Genomic DNA, 21858 nt, shown 5'->3' with positions numbered 1-21858 from the left:
GGAAAGAGTTCAGGAATTGGCAGGGGATCGGGAAGTGTGGGATGAGCTGGTTGCTTTGCTGCCATCATGACCCGGGCCTGGACAAGCAGTTGAAAATGAACAAATGAATGAAACAAAGGGGAGCTCCAGTGAACTGGAGCTCCCCTCAGTTCAACATGTTATTGTATGTTATTTTTGGAGCTCCCCTCAGTTCAACATGTTATTGTATGCTATTTTTGGAGCTCCCCTCAGTTCAACATGTTATTGTATGTTATTTTTGTTTGTTTCATTCATTTGTGAACTGGAGAAAAAGGACTCCAGGTAGAACTGTAAACAATAGATTAAGTAATGATACACTTTTATAACTCTAAATAAGTTAAATGTTTGTGTCAACACAGACTGCAGAGAAACTGACTCCTGAGCACTTGTCACTTTCAGTGCATCCGGAAAGTATTCACAGCGTTTCACTTTGTCCACATTTTGTTATGTTACAGCCTTATTCCAAAATGGATGAAATTCATTTTATCCCTCCAAATTCAACACACAATACCCCATAATGACAATGTGAAAAATGTTTTGAGATTTTTGCAAATTTATGAAAAACAAAACAAAACTAAGAGATCACATGTACATCAGTATTTGCAGCCTTTGCCATGAAGGTCAAATGTGAGCTCAGGTGCCATCCTGTTTCCACTGATCATCCTTGAAATGTTTCTACAGCTTAACTGGAGTCCACTGGGAGGTAAATTCAGTTGATTGGACATGATTTGGAAAGGCACACACCTGTCTACATAGAAGGTCCCTCAGTTGACAGTGCATGTCAGAGCACAAACCAAACATGAAGTCAGAGGAATTGTCTGTAGACCTCTGAGGATTGTCTCAAGGCACAAATCTGGGGAAGGAAACAGAAACATTTCTGCTGCTTTGAAGGTCCCAATGAGCACAGTAAAAGGCAATGTATGTATGTATTATGTGGCACAGTTTGTGTTCTGGGTGAACTGCCACAGTAATTAAGCAATCAACACCAAACTTTGTATGGTGAATGGGGGCACCAAGGGGGAGGTCACTGGGGCCCTTAGGTTGAAAGCGCACGTACGTGAGCACACATCCACACACACACACACACACGGTCAGCCTTATATATTTGAATTAGAATACGACCTGCTCTGCTATGCACAGCCACTGTAATTAAGCAAGCGAGACCAAACTTGCTATGGTGACTGGGGGCACCGGGGGGGTCACTGGGGCCCTTAGGTTGAAAGCACACGTGCGCGAACACACACACACTTAGCCTTATACATTAGACCATGACCCGCACACTGGAGCCCTTATTTTCACAGTACTCAGGTCAGGTAGCAAGCATCACACTTTACTTACTATGTAGCAGCTGCTGGTGAGGGTGGAGTTTAATTAGAATCCAAATGAGCCAGTGCACACTGGTGATCTGATCCCGATCCAGATTCTGGATCAAGTTTCACTTTATACAGGCTTTGAAAGCTTACTGTTAGCAGGATAACGTCAAAACTATTGCACAGGTTTTGACAAAATTTTCAACAAAGATACATAATAGGCCATAGAAGAATCCATTAAATTTTGGAGGTGATCTGGATCCAGATCCGGATTCTGGATCAAGTTTCACTTTATGTAGGCTTTGTAAGATTACGTCAAATCTACTTCATGGATTATCACCAAATTTTCACCACAGATACATATTAGGCCATGGAAGATTTCATTAATTTTTGGAGGTGATGCAAATCCAGATTCTGGAACAAGATTCACTTCATATAGGCTTTGAAGGATTCTCACCAAATTTTCCACACAGATATATATTACACTAGGGAAGACTCCAATAAATTTTGGAGGTGTTCGAGATATGCATCTGAATTCTGGATTCTGGATCAAGATTCACTTCATATAGGCTTTGAAGGATTATGTAAAAACTACTTAACGGATTCTTACCAAATTTGCACAACAGATACATATTTGGACACGGAAGACTCCCCTGAATATTGGAGGTGATCCAGATATGAATCCGGATTCTGGATCAAGATTCACTTTATGTAGGCTTTGAAGGATTACGTCAAAACTACTTTGCAGATTCTCAAAAAATTTTCAACACAGATACATATTACACCAGGGAAGACTCCAATAAATTTTGGAGGTGATCCGAATCAGCATCCGGATCCAGATTCTGGATCAGGAGTCCACTTCATATATGTTTTGAAGGATTACGTCAAAACTACTTGACTGATTCTCACCAAATTCACACAACAGACACATATTAGGACACGGAAGACTCCCCTGAATTTTATAGATGATCCGGATCTTAATCCAGATTCTGGATCAGAGTTTACTTTTTATAGGCTTTGAAGGATTACGTCAACATGACTTAATGGATTCTCACCAAATCTTCACCACAGACAGATATTAGACCATGGAAGACTCCAATAAATTTTGGACATGATCTGGATCTGGATCCAAATCTGGATTCTGGATCAAGATTTCACTTTATATAGACTTTGAATGATTACCTCAAAACTACTGCACAGATTCTCACCAAATTTGCACAACAGATAGATATTAAGACACAGAACACTCCCCTGAATTTTGGAGGTGATCCAGATTCGAATCTGGATTCTGGATCAAGATTTCACGTTATGTACGCTTTGAAGGATTACGTCAAAACTACTTCATGGATTCTCATCAAATTTGCACAACAGATAGATATTAAGGCATGGAAGTCTCCACTGACTTTTGGAGGTGATTCTGATCCGGATATGGATTCTGGATCAAGATTCCACTTTGTATAGGCTTTGAACAATTACTTCAAAACTACTTCACAGATTCTTACCAAATTTGCACCACAGAGAAGTATGAGGGCATGGAAGACTCCGCTGAATTTTGGAGGTCATCTGCATCCAGATTGGAGGACCCGGGTAACTCAGCTCATCTATCTATATATATAAAAGGCTCCAGTATCCATGTGGGAGGCACAAAGTCATAGGCCTTCCTGTAGTCAATCCAGGCTGTGCTCAGGTTGGTCTGCCTGGTCTTCGACTCCTGGTGTACTGCACGCTCAACCAGTAGCTGGTGCTTCAACCCTCTGGTATATTTCCAATGCCCTTCTGAGCTGTACTCATGTGCCTATAACTTGGTTGCTATGATGCCTCATAGGCACTTCCATGTTGTGGAGAGGCAGGTAATTGGCAGGTAGTTTGAGGGTGTCATACCCTTGTTGGGGTCCTTCATGATCAAGATCGTCCTACCTTGTGTTAGCCAGTCTGGGTGAGTACATGCTGTTAGTAGCCCACCCATTTGTACTGCCAGGTGCACATGGAGCACTGTTAGCTTCTTCAGTCAGTAGGTGTAGATCATATCAGGCCTTGTGCTGTACAACTCTTCATCCCTGAGACTCATTGGCTGTTGGCCTTTGTGATGTTGATTGGTTCTTGTTCTAGGAGGTCAGGGTGATGTGCTCTTTGGTTCACCAGACACTTGAAATTGTTGTTTTGTGTTGCCTCTTTCTCCCAGATATTCTTCCAGTATTGCTTAGTCTCTGTTCTAGGTGGCTCTGTTCTTGTATTGCTGTTTCCCCCTTTCAGCTGGGAGTACACCCTGGATGGGTTATTGGAGAACAGGCCATTTATTTTCTTGGCCTCTACTTCTCTGGTGTATCTCTTCAGTTGAGTAGCCAGCTGTGAATTTTTGTATGGCAGTTTCTAGGGCCTCAGTAATGGACATCTTGTTGTACTTCTTATCCATCCAGGACCTGCGTCTCATGATGCCCTTCTGTACTTCTGTTAGTTGGCTAACATCCTTCCGATCTTCTGATCTAATACCCAAGTGTGTCAAGGATTGCTGTGGCAGTGGCATATATGAGCTCCTTGTTTTCTGTTATGCTGGTATCGGGGATGGTGAGTAGAGCTGTGTTTATGTCTGCTAGCATCTCTCCTCACAGGACTTGGTCAGTGAGCCAGAGGAGTCCTACTCTTGGTCGTGTTGCCTTCTACTTTAGTCTGGCCACAATCTTCATTCTTCTGTTTTATTTTTACTTCTGTTTTGTCATTTGATTTTTAAATGGACCACGATGGAAATACGTTTTTTCACTTTCTTGGGTCATCCCTCTTTGGAACACCAGCGGCTGTGTGTGTTTCTCCGGGTATACTGGAGTTGCGTCAGGAAGGGCATCCGGCGTAAAACTTGTGCCAATTACCAATGCGGATCTGGTTGTATCCGCTGTGGCGACCCAGAACAAAACTGGGAGCAGCCGAATGAACAACAACAACAACTTTCTTGGGTCATCCATGTATTTGTAACATATTTACAATTGTATTGTGTACTTGCATTGAACTTACTAAATAAAATCACTCACTGGCCACATTCATCCTTGACCCAAAAATACATAAACATACCAAATGCAAATATCAGCAATCCACAGTTACACATGCAGAGCTTTTTGGTTTTTTTCTGCATTCTGCTGCAAGCAGGTGCTTTTAATTTTTACACACACACAAACAGAAAGTGGTGAAAGACATCAAACGCACTACTCTTCTCACTCATGGTAACGGCAACATGACACTTAACTAAACTGACTAAACCAATTGAACTACAAAAACACAATAATCCTATAACATTAACAACACTGTTAAACTATTATAACTACAATAATAAAACATTTAAAACCCAAAAACCTCGAACTCCCATGGTGCATTGCAGCACAATGTCCATTGTTTACTGGCTAGCTAAAATTGCTAATTTCTCCAAAAATATTAGTCCTATCAACTTTCCGTTTTTGCAACATTCATCCTTGACCCAAAAGACATAAGCATACCAAACGGCAAACGTAAGCACTCCATGGTTTTTGCGTGATTGAAGCCATACACATGCATGCATGCACACAGAGGACACTAGGCTATTATAATATAGATATACACTGCAGTTTATACATGCTGTGTTAACTCAAAGAACATATTGTCTTGGTGCAGCATAATTAAGATCATAAGAGGATAATCTTGATTATTTTTATTTACAAACACCTATAGAGGTATTTTTAATTATAATTTGTTCTTGAATATTGTTATTGATGACACACATTCGGTACAATTTATTGACATGCCCAAATAAAAGGGGCCTGGTGTCTGCAAGAAAATAGACATCAGGCAGAGCGGGGTGGCACTGGTAGGAATTCACATTCAAATAATTGTTGAGTAGGAGGACAGAGAATGTTCACTTTTTTTTTTAGGGTAGAATAGAGTGTTTCATATGATTTAACTGGACAGCAGGGACAGGGCAGCAGAGAATTTGTGCAATGACACGTGTCCTCCCTTCCACTAGAGGCACTGTGGATCACATGCCGTAAAACACAAAGAAGAAATCGGGGCTCTGCTGCTTTTCCCTGATACTGAGTTCAGGAAAATAAATCAAACCAAGCTCAGACAGCGGTGATAGTTTGTGGAGTAGTCATGGTAAGTGTGAATGAAATGTGATTTATGTTGTCGGTTTACATATTACGTAGGTACGCAGAAAATAAATTATGCAGTAAGTGTGCTAAGCATTAATAAATAAGAGATACAAAAACCACTACTCTCACATTGTGTTAGCTGGCTACATTCAACTACACTGTGAGTAAGCAAATCTCTAAAGCTTTGGCGGCAGCTAGCTGATAAGATAAACGAAGTTTGGAAATGTGTATACATATATATGTTGTGATATCCTGTCACACAACGTTCTGCTCCTAATAAGTACTCAGCGTCAATCTAGTATTAAACGTGGTCCTGTTGCTGGAAGATACATAAACTGGCGCTAGCTATCAGGCGTTAGCCAAGGTGTGCTAAGTTAGCATCTGTCCACTTTGTGGTGTCAGTATCTTAGCTTTTACTTTCATTTTCCCCTCTGGTCGTATTTCCTTTTTTATTCAGACAGATAATTTATCGTAGTATTGCATGTTTGTTTCAGTGTCTGGTCACGGGTTTAAGCTTGTTCAGCTACTGTTACAGCGCCAGATTAAAGCTGTTTAAAATCAACCGGGACAGCAGTTAGCTATCTGTCACTGTCAATAAAATACAAAATCGGAAAGACCGACGAATAATAAACTCATTTCGGTGTCTTCTATCCCAGGAGACATCTTATAACATGTTATAGCTTGTTTTAGCTTGTTTTGGTGGCGCAGCAGTCCAAATACAAATATGTCTAATTTGCAGTAAGGAAGTGAATATTTGTGCGTAGCTGTATTAATAAAGGGCATTCCGTGTGAAATCATTAGATTTTCCAAAATCTTCTCGGGTCACCGACTTGGATTCTCATGATTTTTTTTTTTATACAAGTACCCACATATGTCTGATGGACACATGCAAAATATTTCTGCTTAATTCCAAGTAGTTTTTTCTTTTTTAGATATAATTTGTTTTTTCATCAGGGTACCCACAATCCTAGTTTACACTCGCGAATGCATTTTGAGCTTTTTTTCATTTTTAAAAGACATTATCTCAGCTAAAAATGCAGATGTAAAGCTCAAATTTGGAATACACCCTATTTGGGCACCCAAGATACAGTAGTAAATTTCAAAAATGGGATACAGAACTAATTTTTCATTCTGTAGCATCACCAAAATGGCAGTTTGTCCATTCTCAAAAAAAAATTACAAAATTTCAAAGAGCCTTACTAAAGAAGGGTTTCAATGGATAATCATATTGTTGAATACACATATCTTGGGTACTAGGTATATGTGTGTAAAACATTGTGGTCATAACTTGAATGGTTTTTGAATTACTGACTCTTGAAAATCGAGCATGATCATAGAATGTCAAAAATAGGCCTCCAGCCTCTTTATGATTTGACCATGTAGGCAAATGCTCAGCCACTTCATATTTTTTGTGGAGAGCATATTGATATACGAACTTTATGTAATTTTTTTTTATTTATTTATTTTTTTTATGTAGCTCATATGCCTTCAAAGTGAAAAAAAAAATTTGCAAAGTAGGGTACCGTAACATGGTGCAAACCAATTTTGAACCTGTATTTGCATATTCAGAAAGCAATATATCAGCTCTGAATGGAACCATAAAGATCAAATTTGGTATTTAGAATATTTGGTACCCCAAAATAATGGCTCAACTTTGAAAGACAGATTACTGTGCTTTTTTTTTCTTACATGGCATCATAAATGTAGCATTTCAGTCATCAACGTAATTTTCTTACAAAGTTTTGAAGAGCTGTACTCAGAGAGTAAATTGAGAGATAAATTTGTTATTTCAGAATTTACTTTCTCTAAGTAATGTGGGACCTCTTCATCCACACCACCACTGCCCCCAACTCTTGCCACCCACTTTGACACCATCTGGCGTTTTGTATCTTGTGTGCTGCCAGGTTGTGTGTGGGCTAAGCATCCGATCTTCTGGACATCAAGCTATTTCAACGTCACATCCATGTTCCCTGCATTGTCCAGTGTGGCTGCCACAACTTTGTCCCTGACTTTGAAATGTTGGCAATTTCTTCTGCCACTGCTGCGCCTGTCTTTGCTTCATAGCCAGCTTTGGTTTGGAGGACCTTGCCTTTACCATCCTTAATACAATGCAATATTACAGTCAGATAGTGTTCTTGAGTAAGACTTGCCTACCCATCTGCTGTTACTGCTGCCTTTGGAACATCCTTTAGATCATTAATTAAATTGTCCTTTTCCACTTTATACCATGCAGTCATCAGTTTTTTATTTTATTTTTTTTATTGTGACCTCAAATCATTCAGATCCCCCCTAATTTTTGCCTTTGTCTAGGGATGGGTATTGATGAAATTTTATTGATATCGATGCCATTATCGATTCTGCTTATCGATCCAATTCCTTATCGATACCTCTTGTGAATTTTGTACTAAAAGTAGGCTTTACAGGTTTTTTATGTATTTCATTGAGTCTTAAAGTAAATAAATCTGAAATTGGTCACTGTATCCTTGATCTCTGGACATAAATAAAAGTAAACAAAACTGTGTTTCGCTTTGAAGTTATTAATTCCGACTGAACTCTATCATTCTAACTTGACTCGGCAGAGAGCTGTGCAGCGTTTGGAGCTGTATGAACAGAACGGAGGACGATTCTCGTTTCTTTCTCGCAACAAGACAGGAGTCCCAGTTAGTAACTTTAATCCGCACAAAAGTGACTCACAATTGACATATTCAGGGATGAAATCGGTGAAAAACAAAAAAAAGCTGAAACCCAAAATTACCCCCCAACACCATGTGCACGAAAATGTTTCAATTCTAGAAGCTCTGAAATGCAATATGGGGCTATTCCAGACAATAAACTGCAGTGAGTGCAGCATCCATTTCGGTGAGAAAAAAAAAAAACTTTCCTTATTCAAATTAATTCCAGTAGTATTCTGCTCTTACTAGGATGCAGCAGTTTTCTAGCTTGGCAGATAGTTCTGGAGGAAATCACTGAAGAAATTAATGTTTCTGTTCAGGTTCTTTTTGTTTCTTTCTCTAAAATTGCATATAATAACTAATCATTAGATTATTAATATATAAACAAAAATACATTTAAAAATATTACAATTTGAAAACAAATGGACCTGAACGTGATGACAGCTGCAACTGCTTAATGCTAACTTTAACATTGAAAATGCCATAGACATGCTAACGCGTTAGCATCGCTCCTATTTTTAAGTTATAAAATACATCTATCAACTGTTTCTTAAGACCATAACAGGTCAGTTTTACATAAAAAAGGTAAATAATACTCAGACGTATGCTCTTTAGGGTTTTAGCGGGGGAAAATTAAGCTAAAGAAAAGATGAATAAAGAAAGCAATAGATCGAAGCACTGCTTCAATCTGCGAACCACTGCTTCGATTGGTTCAAGTTTCAAAGCAAAGCCGCGCTGCAGAAAAGTTGATTACGGACCCGCTGCAGCATCTGTAATCAATGTAGAGAAATGATCATTTTCCTGATAAACATGGTGGATCGAATCATTTCTTAACGATACCCGTAAGGAACCGGTTCTTGATACCCATCCCTGTTGTGCACATTCCTACATAGGCCTGCGCGGTTTATCAAGTACACAGTATAATTTTGGCCGATGGTAGAGATTTGGACTCCACCGACTAATTGCGATAACGGCCGTGGAGTTTTTTGATCCGGGAAAACTCCTCTGTGAAGCGGCTGTGTGTGTGTGAACCAATTTGCTGCGGCAGAGAGGGGTGTTCTGAGCTGAGGTGACTCTCACTGCTGTTCATGTATGTTTGTGAGACGCCTGTTCTGTTGCTGATATTTGCAAAGCCGTTGTTTATTTATTTCAGCGGATGCACTGGGAGGAGGCGGAGGCTCTGTCGCAACCTGACTCAAACATTTGAGAAAGCACCACGTTAAATAAAGCAAGGTTTTTTTGTTTTGTTTTGTTTTTACCGGATTAGAAAAACAGAATCAGCCAGGTAACATCAATTTACCCAGACTGACTTCAAATATGAGTAAATTAAGTATTTTTTATAAAATGGTTTGGTGGTTTCATGTTGAGGTTTGTAAATAAGGAAGTGACCGTCCTGAAAGTGCTTCATGTATTCAGAGTGGGTGTGCCATCTTGTGTTCAAGAGATGAAACTTCAGCCACTGACCATAAATTTATTTAATTCTTTCACCAAAACATCAAATCTAGGCTTGGATCTTAGATGTACCTTCCAGCAAATTGTACCAGTAGTTTTGAGATCTGTACAATAAATGTTTTCAAAATTAGATTATAGCTGGGGGTTTTTTCATCAATTTACCATTGCTAAGGGATCCATTCAGAAACACATCATAATTTTTACACGTTTATACAAGTTACAAGTTTATATTGCGATATATATACGTTACCCTGAAGGGATTCAGTTTGTACCGCGATATGTATTTTAGGTCATACTGTGCTGCCCTATTCCTACGGAAGTGGTGCAGGAAGACCAAATTAGTAACTTTATTTTTTTGTGGTGTACAGTAGCTCTAGGAGCACCCCCAATTTTGTTGTGCCTCCACCCCCCCACCCCCCAACCACCTTGACATGTTTGCGCTCCCGAAAATAAACAAACTGCAACACGTCCACTTTCCACCACGTCACTTTTTCTGTGCATTTTCACTTTGTTTTCCGTGTAATTTGCCCAAAAACTTAGAGAAAGTGCCATGTTTCTGATGGTGATATGTGAGGGCTGTTCTTGGATGTAGGATTATTGCGTCATATTTTAACCCTTTAGCGCCCACCCTCAAACAAGACTGCATTGCCCAATTGCGGAGGCCAATGATAGCTGTTGAAACCCATTGCATGAATCTTATCTACAGAAGAATTTTTATACATCAAGGAACATCATGAACAGCAACTCTATAGTTGTGAAAAAGGAAGAAGAGTGGTGATAGGGGAAGACATCATGGGCCAGCGCTACGAGCTAGTGAGGTGCTACCTAGATTCATGGAATTTAACAGTATCTCACAAGGTGTGCTGACGAAACTTGTGATGTCTACTACACTCAACAAAAATATAAACGCAACACTTTTGGTTTTGCTCCCATTTTGTATGAGATGAACTCAAAGATCTAAAACTTTTTCCACATACACAATATCACCATTTCCCTCAAATATTGTTCACAAACCAGTCTAAATCTAGTGAGCACTTCTCCTTTGCTGAGATAATCCATCCCACCTCACAGGTGTGCCATATCAAGATGCTGATTAGACACCATGATTAGTGCACAGGTGTGCCTTAGACTGTCCACAATAAAAGGCCACTCTGAAAGGTGCAGTTTTGTTTTATTGGGGGGGGATACCAGTCAGTATCTGGTGTGACCACCATTTGCCTCATGTAGTGCAACACATCTCCTTCGCATAGAGTTGATCAGGTTGTCAATTGTGGCCTGTGGAATGTTGGTCCACTCCTCTTCAATGGCTGTGCGAAGTTGCTGGATATTGGCAGGAACGCTGGTCCAGAGCATCCCAAACATGCTCAATGGGTGACATGTCCGGTGAGTATGCCGGTCATGCAAGAACTGGGACATTTTCAACTTCCAAGAATTGTGTACAGATCCTTGCAACATGGTGCCGTGCATTATCCTGCTGCAACATGAGGTGATGTTCTTGGATGTATGGCACAACAATGGGCCTCAGGATCTCGTCACGGTATCTCTGTGCATTCAAAATGCACCTGTGTTCTTCGTCCATAACAGACGCCTGCCCATACCATATCCCCACCGCCACCATGGGCCACTCGATCCACAACATTGACATCAGAAAACAGCTCACCCACACGACGCCACACACGCTGTCTGCCATCTGCCCTGAACAGTGTGAGCCAGGATTCATCCGTGAAGAGAACACCTCTCCAACGTGCCAAACGCCAGCGAATGTGAGCATCTGCCCACTCAAGTCGGTTACGACGACGAACTGGAGTCAGGTCGAGACCCCGATGAGGACGACGAGCATCCAGATGAGCTTCCCTGAGACGGTTTCTGACAGTTTTTGCAGAAATTCTTTGGTTATGCAAACCGATTGTTTCAGCAGCTGTCCGAGTGACTGGTCTCAGACGATCTTGGAGGTCAACATGCTGGATGTGGAGGTCCTGGGCTGGTGTGGTTACACGTGGTCTGCGGTTGTGAGGCTGGTTGGATGTACTGCCAAATTCTCTGAAACGCCTTTGGAGACGGCTTATGGTAGAGAAATGAACATTCAATACACGGGCAACAGCTCTGGTTGACATTCCTGCTGTCAGCATGCCAATTGCACGCTCCCTCAAATCTTGCGGCATTTGTGGCATTGTGCTGTGTGATAAAACTGCACCTTTCAGAGTGGCCTTTTATTGTGGGCAGTCTAAGGCACACCTGTGCACTAATCATGGTGTCTAATCAGCATCTTGATATGGCACACCTGTGAGGTGGGATGGATTATCTCAGCAAAGGAGAAGTGCCCACTATTACAGATTTAGACTGGTTTGTGAACAATATTTGAGGGAAATGGTGATATTGTGTATGTGGAAAAAGTTTTAGATCTTTGAGTTCATCTTATACAAAATGGGAGCAAAACCAAAAGTGTTGCATTTATATTTTTGTTGAGTGTAGAAGCACAATTTGTTTATTTGATCCTATACCAACAAAATTGTTTAAGGATCTTTGGCCCATTCTTGGGCCGACTGTGCTGGAAATTGTTAACCTTTCTTTAAACTCTGGATCTGTTCCAAATTGTTTTAAATCTGCAGTGGTTAAACCACTACTCAAGAAATCTAATCTTGATCCTGGTGAATTGAAAAATTATAGGCCGATATCAAATCTATCATTCTGCTCTAAAATTCTGGAAAAGGTGGTTTCACGGCAGCTTGTGGACTATCTTACTGAGAATGACCTTTTTGAGCCACTGCAGTCTGCTTTTAGAAGACATCACTCCACAGAAACAGCACTTATTAAAGTAGTTAATGATCTTCTGCGAGCAATGGACTCGGATACTACTACAGTATTGGTGGTGTTGGATCTCAGTGCTGCGTTTGACACAGTTGATCATCATATTCTACTTGATAGGCTAGAAAACTGTTTCGGGATTACTGGAACTGCTCTTGTGTGGCTGACGTCTTATCTGTCTGGTCGTTTCCATTGTGTTTTGTGCAATGACACTACCTCTGACTTTAAGGGCATGAAGTTCGGGGTTCCGCAGGGATCCGTTCTGGGTCCCCTGCTTTTTTCTCTGTATATGGCACCCCTTGGGAACATTTTGCGGCGTTTCAGGGTTGCTTTTCATTGTTATGCTGATGATACTCAGTTGTATATGCCGATAGCTGTCCACATAAAATCTTTACAGGACTGTCTTGCAGCAGTGAGAAGTTGGATGTCTAGCAACTTTCTACTTTTGAACTCTGATAAGACTGAAATGATGGTTCTTGGCCCAGCAAGACATCAGCACCAATTTGATCAGCTGGCGCTTAGCCTAGGTTCATGTGTTATACATCATACTGACAAAGTGAGGAACCTTGGGGTAATTTTTGATCCTACGTTGTCCTTTGACCTCCACATTAGGGACATTACGAGGACTGCTTTCTTTCATCTGAGAAATATAGCAAAGATTCGCCCCATCCTGTCTATGGCTGATGCTGAGACTCTGATTCACGCATTTGTCTCTTCTAGATTGGATTATTGTAATGTTTTATTTTCTGGTCTGCCGCAGTCTAGCATTCAAGGACTTCAGTTGGTGCAGAATGCTGCTGCCAGAATTTTGACACAAAGTAGAAGGTTTGACCACATTACTCCCATTCTGGCATCCCTTCATTGGCTACCGGTTTCTGCCAGATTGGATTTTAAAGTTTTATTGTTGGTTTATAAAATTGTTCATGGACTGGCGCCTTCCTACTTTTATTGTCAAAACACAGTTTTGTAAAAGACACATTTCAGTTTACAATCTGGGGGCATTTTCAACACTTTGGCCCATGTGGTTCAGGTTCAAACGATAGGAAAACTTTATTTTGGTGGTACTGGCCAATTTACAGACACAAAAACTAGGTTTGAAACATAACATGAGGGAAATGTTTTGACTGTGTTCTACCTTTTGTAAACATGATATATATAGGTGTGATGTCCCATAGTTTTAACAATGTTACATCTGTTTAAAGAAAAAAAAAAGAGCAGACACAATTGAAGAAAAACTGTACCAACATTAGCTGAGAGACTGTGTAATTAAATACTCCCTAAGATGTTGTAGACAAAGCTGTCCTGCAGTCATAACTAGTTCCTTTGTCTATTATTTAGAGATGTTTGTAATTTAACACCTCAGTCTGGAACAGTCCACTCTGTAAGCAGAGAGGTTTATGCAGTTGCAGACACTACTGGCAATGGAAGACAACTATGTAAGCCCAGCTTGTAATATTAAGTTCTTTCTGTATTGTGGTATTCAATTTTTTTTTTCCTTCTCTCACTGTTTCCTTAGTTTCGCAATCAGTACGACAATGATGTGACAGTATGGAGCCCACAGGTATGTTTTGCCTCTGTTTTTCTGCCATTTTACCAAATTTAAGAATTACTGTTATCGATAGAACAGTATTAAATTAAGATCGTCATGCGTGTTTGTGTCTAGGGCCGCATCCACCAGATTGAGTATGCCATGGAGGCTGTGAAACAAGGGTCTGCAACTGTAGGACTCAAATCCAGAACCCATGCAGTCCTGGTTGCTCTAAAGGTACAGCCATCAGTTTTAGGCACATGTTCACATGTTCTTTTGCAGGACTGTGAAAACTCCGCGGATCTGCGGGATTCCATGGATTTCATCATGGGGAGGGGGGCGAGGGGTGTTAGTGTTGTACTCTTTAATCGTGATCGTTACTGAGTTTTTAAAATGCTTATCGCAAAGCGTTCTTTTTTTACAACATCATGCAAGTTTTACAAGTCCGCGACACTGATCTGTGTGTTACAGATACAAATCAGTTTCCTCGGATCTGCGGAGTTTCGAGGAGAATAAAAGCCGCTCAAAGCCTGGCTGTTATGACAGTTGTCGTAAAGCGGGACTGGTTGGTGACACATTGTGGCTCCTGTGCGAAGCTTAGCTAAAAGTAGCATGTGGACATCGCAAACTTTTAGAACTTTCAGGTTTTTAAAGAACTTTATAGAAGAACTTTGCAGCATGACTGTGTTACGGAGCAACATCAGAGTGAAGATGGCGGGAAAGACGGTTTGCAAAAGTCTGATAAGGACAAGAATCCGTGGAATTGTTGCTGGCTTCATGAACACGCCTGAAAGATGAACGTGAAAAGCGAACTGGTAAGAATTTTTTTTCTCTCTGGAAAATAAACATTGTGCTGTTAAAACAGAATTTCAGAAAAGATTATGTGCCTTTTTTTTTTCTTTCATTAATCTAGACTTTCTTTAATTGAAAAAAAAAGACATTGTGGCTATGAACTCATTTACAATACGTAGTGTCGCTACATGTTTTTATTTGTTAAGTGATGTTTAACATCTTGGTTGTATTTATTTGTGATATTTGATGATTTTATGTGTGTCATATTAATTTTTATGTGTGTCATATTAATTTGTGGGACTGCAGATGTAAATTAGCCTAAGGCTAACTCTGGTGCAATGCATCAAATGGTAACATTTATGTTTTAATTGCGCATGGTCCCTTTCAAATAAATTGAAATTGAATTGAACTAATTTCGGCTACAAGAATTTACGCAACAATGTAAATTAGTTTTTATTAATGTAGACTTTTTTCATGGGAAAAAAGACATTGTGGCTTTGAGTGGATTTACAGGAATTTACACAATAATGTGTGGCTTTTTATTATAAGGTATTTTATTGATATTTTACCCTGATTTTTAAAATATTCTACAAGTTTTAGCTGTGGTTTTTGAAATACTTTAACAGTGTTTTCAGTCTTCATGAATTTCATGTACCGTATTTTCCGGACTATAAGTCGCACTTTTTTACATGTTTTGGCCGGGGGTGCGACCTATACTCCGGTGCGACTTATAAATGAAAAATATACCGGTAGGATCTCAATTAATTTACTGTAACAAAACAATTTTACGTGACAGAGTCGATCTATGTTTTAAAATGGCCACCAGAAAAGGAAATGCAATGCATCATGGACACTGTAGTATGGCGGCCGTCCTATAAGTCACGCTGGTCGCGATAACCAATCAGAGAACAGAACGTTGGACGCGTATTCCTCACCTCACCCACAGCGTGTGAAGCTGACGAATACGGTGCTTGCTGTTATTCCGGCATGGCGAACAAAACAGCTTCAACCCTTGGATATCAGTGTGAGCAGAGTGTTTAAGTTGACGCTGAGAGCTGCGTGGGAGCACCGGGTGAGCGACGGCGGAGGATTAGTGTGTGCACTTGGAAGGAGCTGGCGTCGAAGATTGTGAATAGTGTTTGAAGCAGACGAACATGGTGTTTATTCCGGGACGGCTAACAAAACAGCTTCAACCCTTGGATATAAGTGTGAGCAGAGTTGACGCTGAGAGCTGCATGGGAGCACTGAGCGACGGCGGAGGATTAGCGTCTGCACTTGGAAGGAGCTGGATCGACAACGCTGGGTGGTCATGAGCTGCGCAGGTAGGTGCCGCATGGTTCGGCTCGCAATGTGGTCCGCAAAATACAAACATATCTGTAGGTAAAATGCAGCTCACGAGAGGGCACTCGAGGCTTGTGTGACTGTTCCTGCGACTTCTGACTACCATAGAAAAATAAAAATTTCAACGTTACTGATAACTTAACAAGACAACGGAGAAGGCCCGAAAAAATGCCACCAAAAAGAAAATCATACTCTGCAGATTGTAAGTTACGACTGGTGAAATATGCATCTGAAAACGGTAGCCGTCACAATATTATCATCTGAACTTTTCATGTTAAGTTAACATACCTGTATGTCCATGGGACTTATAGTCCAGTGCAACTTATTTATGGTTTATTTTTCTTTATAATGATAAAGTGGCTGGTGCGACTTATACTCCGGTGCGACTTATTTATGGTTTATTTTTCTTTATAATGGATAAAGTGGCTGGTGCGACTTATACTCCGGTGCGACTTATAGTCCGGAAAATACGGTAGTTTAATTGTTCTGAGTTAATGCATCATTTTGTTTACAATTAAAAGGAAAATCATACCAGGTCTAGGGCTGCAACAAACGATTATTTGGGTAATTGATGAATCTGATGAGGTTTCGACACGATTAATCGGATTAGCGGGGAATTTTTTAAAAATGTGCCAGGGAAACAATTTTTCTCTCCTTCCATCACTTTATTTAACAACAGAACATTATTTGAAAACTTAAAATACTTGAAAATCAACAAATTGTCAAATGTCCCTTGGCTGTTGAAATATAAAATAATAAAGAATAAAACAGTTTATAATAAAGAACAAAAAAAATTATTTCAAATGGCATTGCTTTATCAAAGTGCTGAGTTGCCATAAAACAACATTGAAACATATAAATGTTACAAAATATATCGTGAAAAAAGAGGTATTTTTGTTGCTGCAAATGAGCAATTAGCATAACCAGTTAACCATAAAACCTAAATCAAAAACTGTAGCCTGACTCATATGTGCAACATTCTCTGTATAACTTGCAAACTATGTGGTCATTTCACAATGACACATGACTCATCCCACATATTTCTCTCTCTCTCTCTCCGTATTTGAGCAAACTTTGAGCAAACTTTGGAAACATGAAGGCTTTCAACAGTAAAATAAAGCCTATAAATGAATTTCTGGAGCTATACAAGCAGAAGGAGCTCGTTTTATGTGAAGACTTTGACGGAGTTTTTCCTGCTGCAACGCTGCTCGGCTCTCTGTCTGCGGGGGAGGGGAGGGGGGAGCGGCCAGTGCAGCACAAACAGCCTGGCTGTATTTTAGAAAAACTACCTGATAGCACGGCGCTGTATGACAGCACTGTCAGAACACTGTGGCGCGGCGCCGTTGTTCCACTGTCTGGGGAGAACCCTGTGTTATCATGTTTTCCGATTGTCCGCTGCGTGGAGAGAGGCAGGAAAAACCGAAGATGCTTTCTTGCGAGGTGCGAGAAGAATTTGAATGTTTTAAACCAAAAAAATGAAAAAAATGCCACTTGTCCGGTCGGACAAGGATTTAGAGCTATTACTTGTGTCCGATCACATTTTACACTTGTCCCGGACAATCGGACAAGCGTTAATGTCGATGGTAGGACTTTGACAACATTAATAAAAAACTGTCTGTGCTGTTACTGTTCTTTTTCTTTTTCTCTCACTCTCTGTCCCTCACCTCACTGCTCTGCGAGACACGCAGACAGCCTGAGCCTGACTAGATCCAACCGTCAGGCTTCATATCACTGCCTGACTTGTCATACTGAGACGTTACGACTGCTTACAGAAAAATAAACATTTGTTAACTTGCCCAGACACTGAGCTCTCCCCTTCCTCGTTGATGGCTCCGATATGCTTTCGTTTGAGGTGCTGCATCATTACCGTCGTACTCCCGTGCCATGCGAGGTCCGACTTGCAAATGTTGCAGTTAACAAACGTCTTTGCGTTGTTTAACGTAAAGTGCTCCCACACTTTTGAAGCCTTAACTTTCTTTTGTCTACTTGCATCTGCCATATTCTAACTGTGTAGTTCTACGAAACAGCGTCTGATCTGTTCTGTGCACTGGTCGCTACTGACGCCATAATCGCTCGACACAACGCATCGATGACGCAGTGTGTTGCCAACGCCTGTTGTCATTGAATTTTATCAGTTTTATTGATTCGTTGTTGCAGCCCTAACCAGGTCCTACTTCCATGTCATATTCTGTTATTTCAACATGATCATTGACGGTTCAAATGAAAGGTTGAATCTAGGATCATTTAAATATACACTAATTTTTTTTAGATTTGTTCTTCCAGGAGATGTTGAAAATGTATCAGTAGATGAAAATTTAATTTGGTTTCTGGGGCCCCACAAGGCCCTAGACCTCGGCTCCTGGGGGGGGGGATTTCCTCGGATTTCACAATTTTCATTTCACAGCCCTGCTTTTGTCTTTTTGTCCGAACTCTTTTGAAGTCTGTTGCTTTTTTAACTGTGAGTTGGTTGTTTTATAGTAGGGGTACACGGTACACAGAAGTCACGGTTCGGTACGAGTTTGGTTTTTACATAAAGTAGGTTTAATCAGCGAGTAGCACTGAGGTGCTGTCAGCCACTTCAGCTCTTTGAAACAAAGTGCAAATGTAAACTTTCTGTTTTCATTCAGTTGGAGTCAGTCTCGTCATTCTTGTTGGGATGAATTGCTTTGTTTTTTGGGGGGAGTTGTTTTTATGCAGTGGTACGCACACTTCCGATAACAGATAATTAGCGAAGATAATGTTTTCATTATCTGATTATCTTTTTAGATAATTTTAAAAACCATTATTGGACTAATTATCTTCCGATGAATTGTCGTCCGATAACTTTTAGACCAATAACATAGCAAACAAAGCTGGACAGCAGCAAGCATTTTTAAAATTTAAAATCAGTTGAGACCTACCTGTTGAAAGTTTCTTAAGAGATGTATTGTTCTATCCTCTGCAAACAGATGGAAGCTAGTTTCAGGAGAAACCACTCTACCCTCTGCAGACAAAGAACTGGTGACCAAAAAAAAAAAAAATAATTTCCTTTAACACCATACTGATACGCTGGCAATATCACCCAAGTCATCCAGAGGCATACATTTTTAAGTTATGGTTCAAATTTTAACCAAATTAATTTTGCAGAAGTTATTTAAAATTACTGTCATGCCTGAAGTTTTATAAAGTGAAAACATCAGATATATGTTTTAGTTTTAAAGTAAAGTGCTAATTTTTAAGGTTTTGTGAGCACATGCTGTGCCCAGCAGTGCATTATCAGTAATCTCAGTACGTTCACAACAGGACAAATGCATTTCAGACACTCTGTTCAGGCTCCACGGACAGCAGCATTAAACTCTAGTGCCTAAAACTCTCATGAATATATTCTGTGTTTATAGACGTTATTGTATTTGCGTTTGTTAAATTCCACGCATCTTAAATGTAGCAGAAACAGATTATCTGGAATTTTGTTTGGGCAAGTTTCAAGGCCTCTACTGCCATCTACTGGCCAGTAGTGTTCATGGCAGTATTTGCCCTAAGTACTAAGTGTCTGGGCACCAGTAGATGGCAGTGTTCTATTTATTTTGACCCCGGTTATATCAGATGGTTGTCAAATCAACTTTTTGGCTTTGCAAATGGCTTTTTTTTTATACTAATTAAGTTTAAAAACAAAACAACAACAAAAAACATTACAAGACAGCTCTGCGGTGTTTGCATAGGCACAGTGCGAGAGGTTGGATGCTTGTAGCTCTTCAGCAGCCAGACCAGAATAATATCAAACAGGTTTGATTTTCATTCGACCATACGATCGGCGATCAGGAGGTGCTCGTGAGATGTTGAACGCAGCTTGTTACTCCATGTACACTACACGATGCAGGACGCGCGATTAACCTGAAACTCGGTCCAAAAATTTCTCACACAAATGAAAAATCATCTGAAAAAGTGCCAAAACTCACACAGTGTAAAGCCAACATTTATGTGTCAAGACAATATTGACAAGACAATACATCATAAAACGTGCGCACGGCACTAATAAGAGCGCACATTCTCTCCACATGCAAAACATTTTGCGATGACACTTCCAGGGCTCCGTAAAAATGCCTGTTTTTACAAATAAAAAATGGAATATTTTACAAAAGCACATTTATCTGTAAACACCAACACACGACACACGTCACATTAACATGTTGGTTTACATAATGAATGACTGAACCAATCAGTGTTTAGCAGAGGCACATTTACCCAGAATCCTTTGCGATCTGTCTGTTTTTGTTACAAAACCTCAGAATTAGTGCATTATTCAACATTAAAAGATATGTTATATTTTAACTTTGTACAAATGACAGAACTGACGTTAATGGAGTTATTCTATCAGTATTCACACAAAACCATAAGTCAGGATGCCTTTATTTTTCTAGACCTCCGCCTGACCGGAGCATCGCGATTTGTAGAGAGCTAGGCTTTGTGTCTGCTCTCAGGGTGCTGTAGCTGTGTAGCTTCCAAAAGGGGGCAGCATGTTCAAACATAGAAGTGCTGACTCATTATTTGGGTCTTATGTCGCTTTTTATGCTTCCAAAAGCGATCGTGGCATTAAACCTCAAATTCAGCTTATTAGCAGTTGCAAATGTATCAGAGACAATACTGGAATTTATCGGTTATCTGTAACTTCCGATACATTTTTGGGTGGTTTATTTTTATCAAAGGTAACTTTTCAGTTATCTGATTATCTGTTATCAAAGTTAATTTTTTGGTTATCTGTGCCCACCACTGTTTTTATGTCATGTGATGTGTGGAGCCAGACTCCCTTCAAAAATTAGTCAGTTTAAGTTTTTTACTTTTACGCCAAAGACTGCATAAAACCTCACTCTGCAGAGACTTTAAATCATTGTACACAGTGTGACAATTCGGTTAACTTCTGATCTGTGACATTTTACACCAACTTTTGTCATAAGTTGGTGGCATTTTCTGTCTGAGCTCATATGGGGACTGTGACTCCACACAGATGCGTATCAGTAGGCTTTCACTTTTAGGTTCATCTTTCTGAAGAAAAAAGGAAATTAACTAATTTCATTAATGCTTCTAAAGTTTCTTGGTTAAACAATCCCGTCAATGGCTTTAACTGACTGTTTTCCTCTGTTTGATTCGGGCACAGCAGGCCGAGGGGTGTGGCCATGCCTCCTGCACTGAAGGAGGAGAAGGACCCCGCCTTCCTGCACAGATCATGAAACTGGAGGGACACAGTCTGTGGACATGAGCTAAAATATCAGTGACTTATGGAAACAATTCTGCACATGTCTTTAATCATACTGTGCAGCATCTTATCGTGTATTCTGCGGGCAGTTCTGTGCAGGGAGCCGTCACGTGTGTGCCGTATGATTCAGTAACAATACATGTATTGTGACACCCCTATTTTATAGTGCTAGGTTTTAACATGTTCCCAGTATGTTGCTTCTATAGCAGCAGAAGTAGGAAATTGAGGGAAAAAATAGTCCTGTGTGGAGACCTTTCAGCAGTGAGATCATGAATCATAACAGTGTGACTGTATTAGTTGTAACTGTGGGAGGAAGGAGAAGCAGAAAATAGAAAAAAAATTATCTTTGGAGACTCTTGGGTTAAAATAATAAATTGTTAAAATATATCCCTTCCACTGATGTTCTACTTCTTTTAAAGTGCACAATGCCTTTAGTGCTTTCAAGAGACATACGAGGTCTATTAGAAAAGTATCCGACCTTATTTATTTTTTTTTTTTTTTCAAAAACCATATGGATTTGAATCACGTGTGATGACACATGCTTGAACCCTCGTGGGCATGCGAGAGTTTTTTTTCACGCCTGTCGGTTACGTCATTC

At 40.1% G+C, this 21858-nt stretch overlaps 1 protein-coding gene across 2 annotated transcripts in view; it reads left to right on the top strand.

The window, feature by feature from the left end:
• Window positions 1-5347: 5347 nt before the first annotated feature.
• Window positions 5348-21858, top strand: part of psma1 (proteasome 20S subunit alpha 1) — a 36447-nt gene continuing 19936 nt past the window's right edge. The window contains exons 1-3 of one of the 2 annotated variants that reach the window (XM_034175864.1): window positions 5348-5444; window positions 13886-13930; window positions 14033-14134. In XM_034175864.1, the coding sequence (XP_034031755.1) occupies window positions 5442-5444; window positions 13886-13930; window positions 14033-14134 (150 nt within the window). In that variant the 5' untranslated portion in view covers window positions 5348-5441. Of the gene's footprint in view, window positions 5445-13775; window positions 13806-13885; window positions 13931-14032; window positions 14135-21858 lie in introns of those variants that run through there. The other variant, XM_034175863.1, reaches the window with a different exon arrangement.

This window comes from Thalassophryne amazonica, chromosome 8, assembly GCF_902500255.1.
Source record: "Thalassophryne amazonica chromosome 8, fThaAma1.1, whole genome shotgun sequence".
In the NCBI taxonomy this organism is placed as follows: Eukaryota; Metazoa; Chordata; class Actinopteri; order Batrachoidiformes; family Batrachoididae; genus Thalassophryne; species Thalassophryne amazonica.
This window is presented reverse-complemented; position numbering and strand designations above follow the sequence as displayed.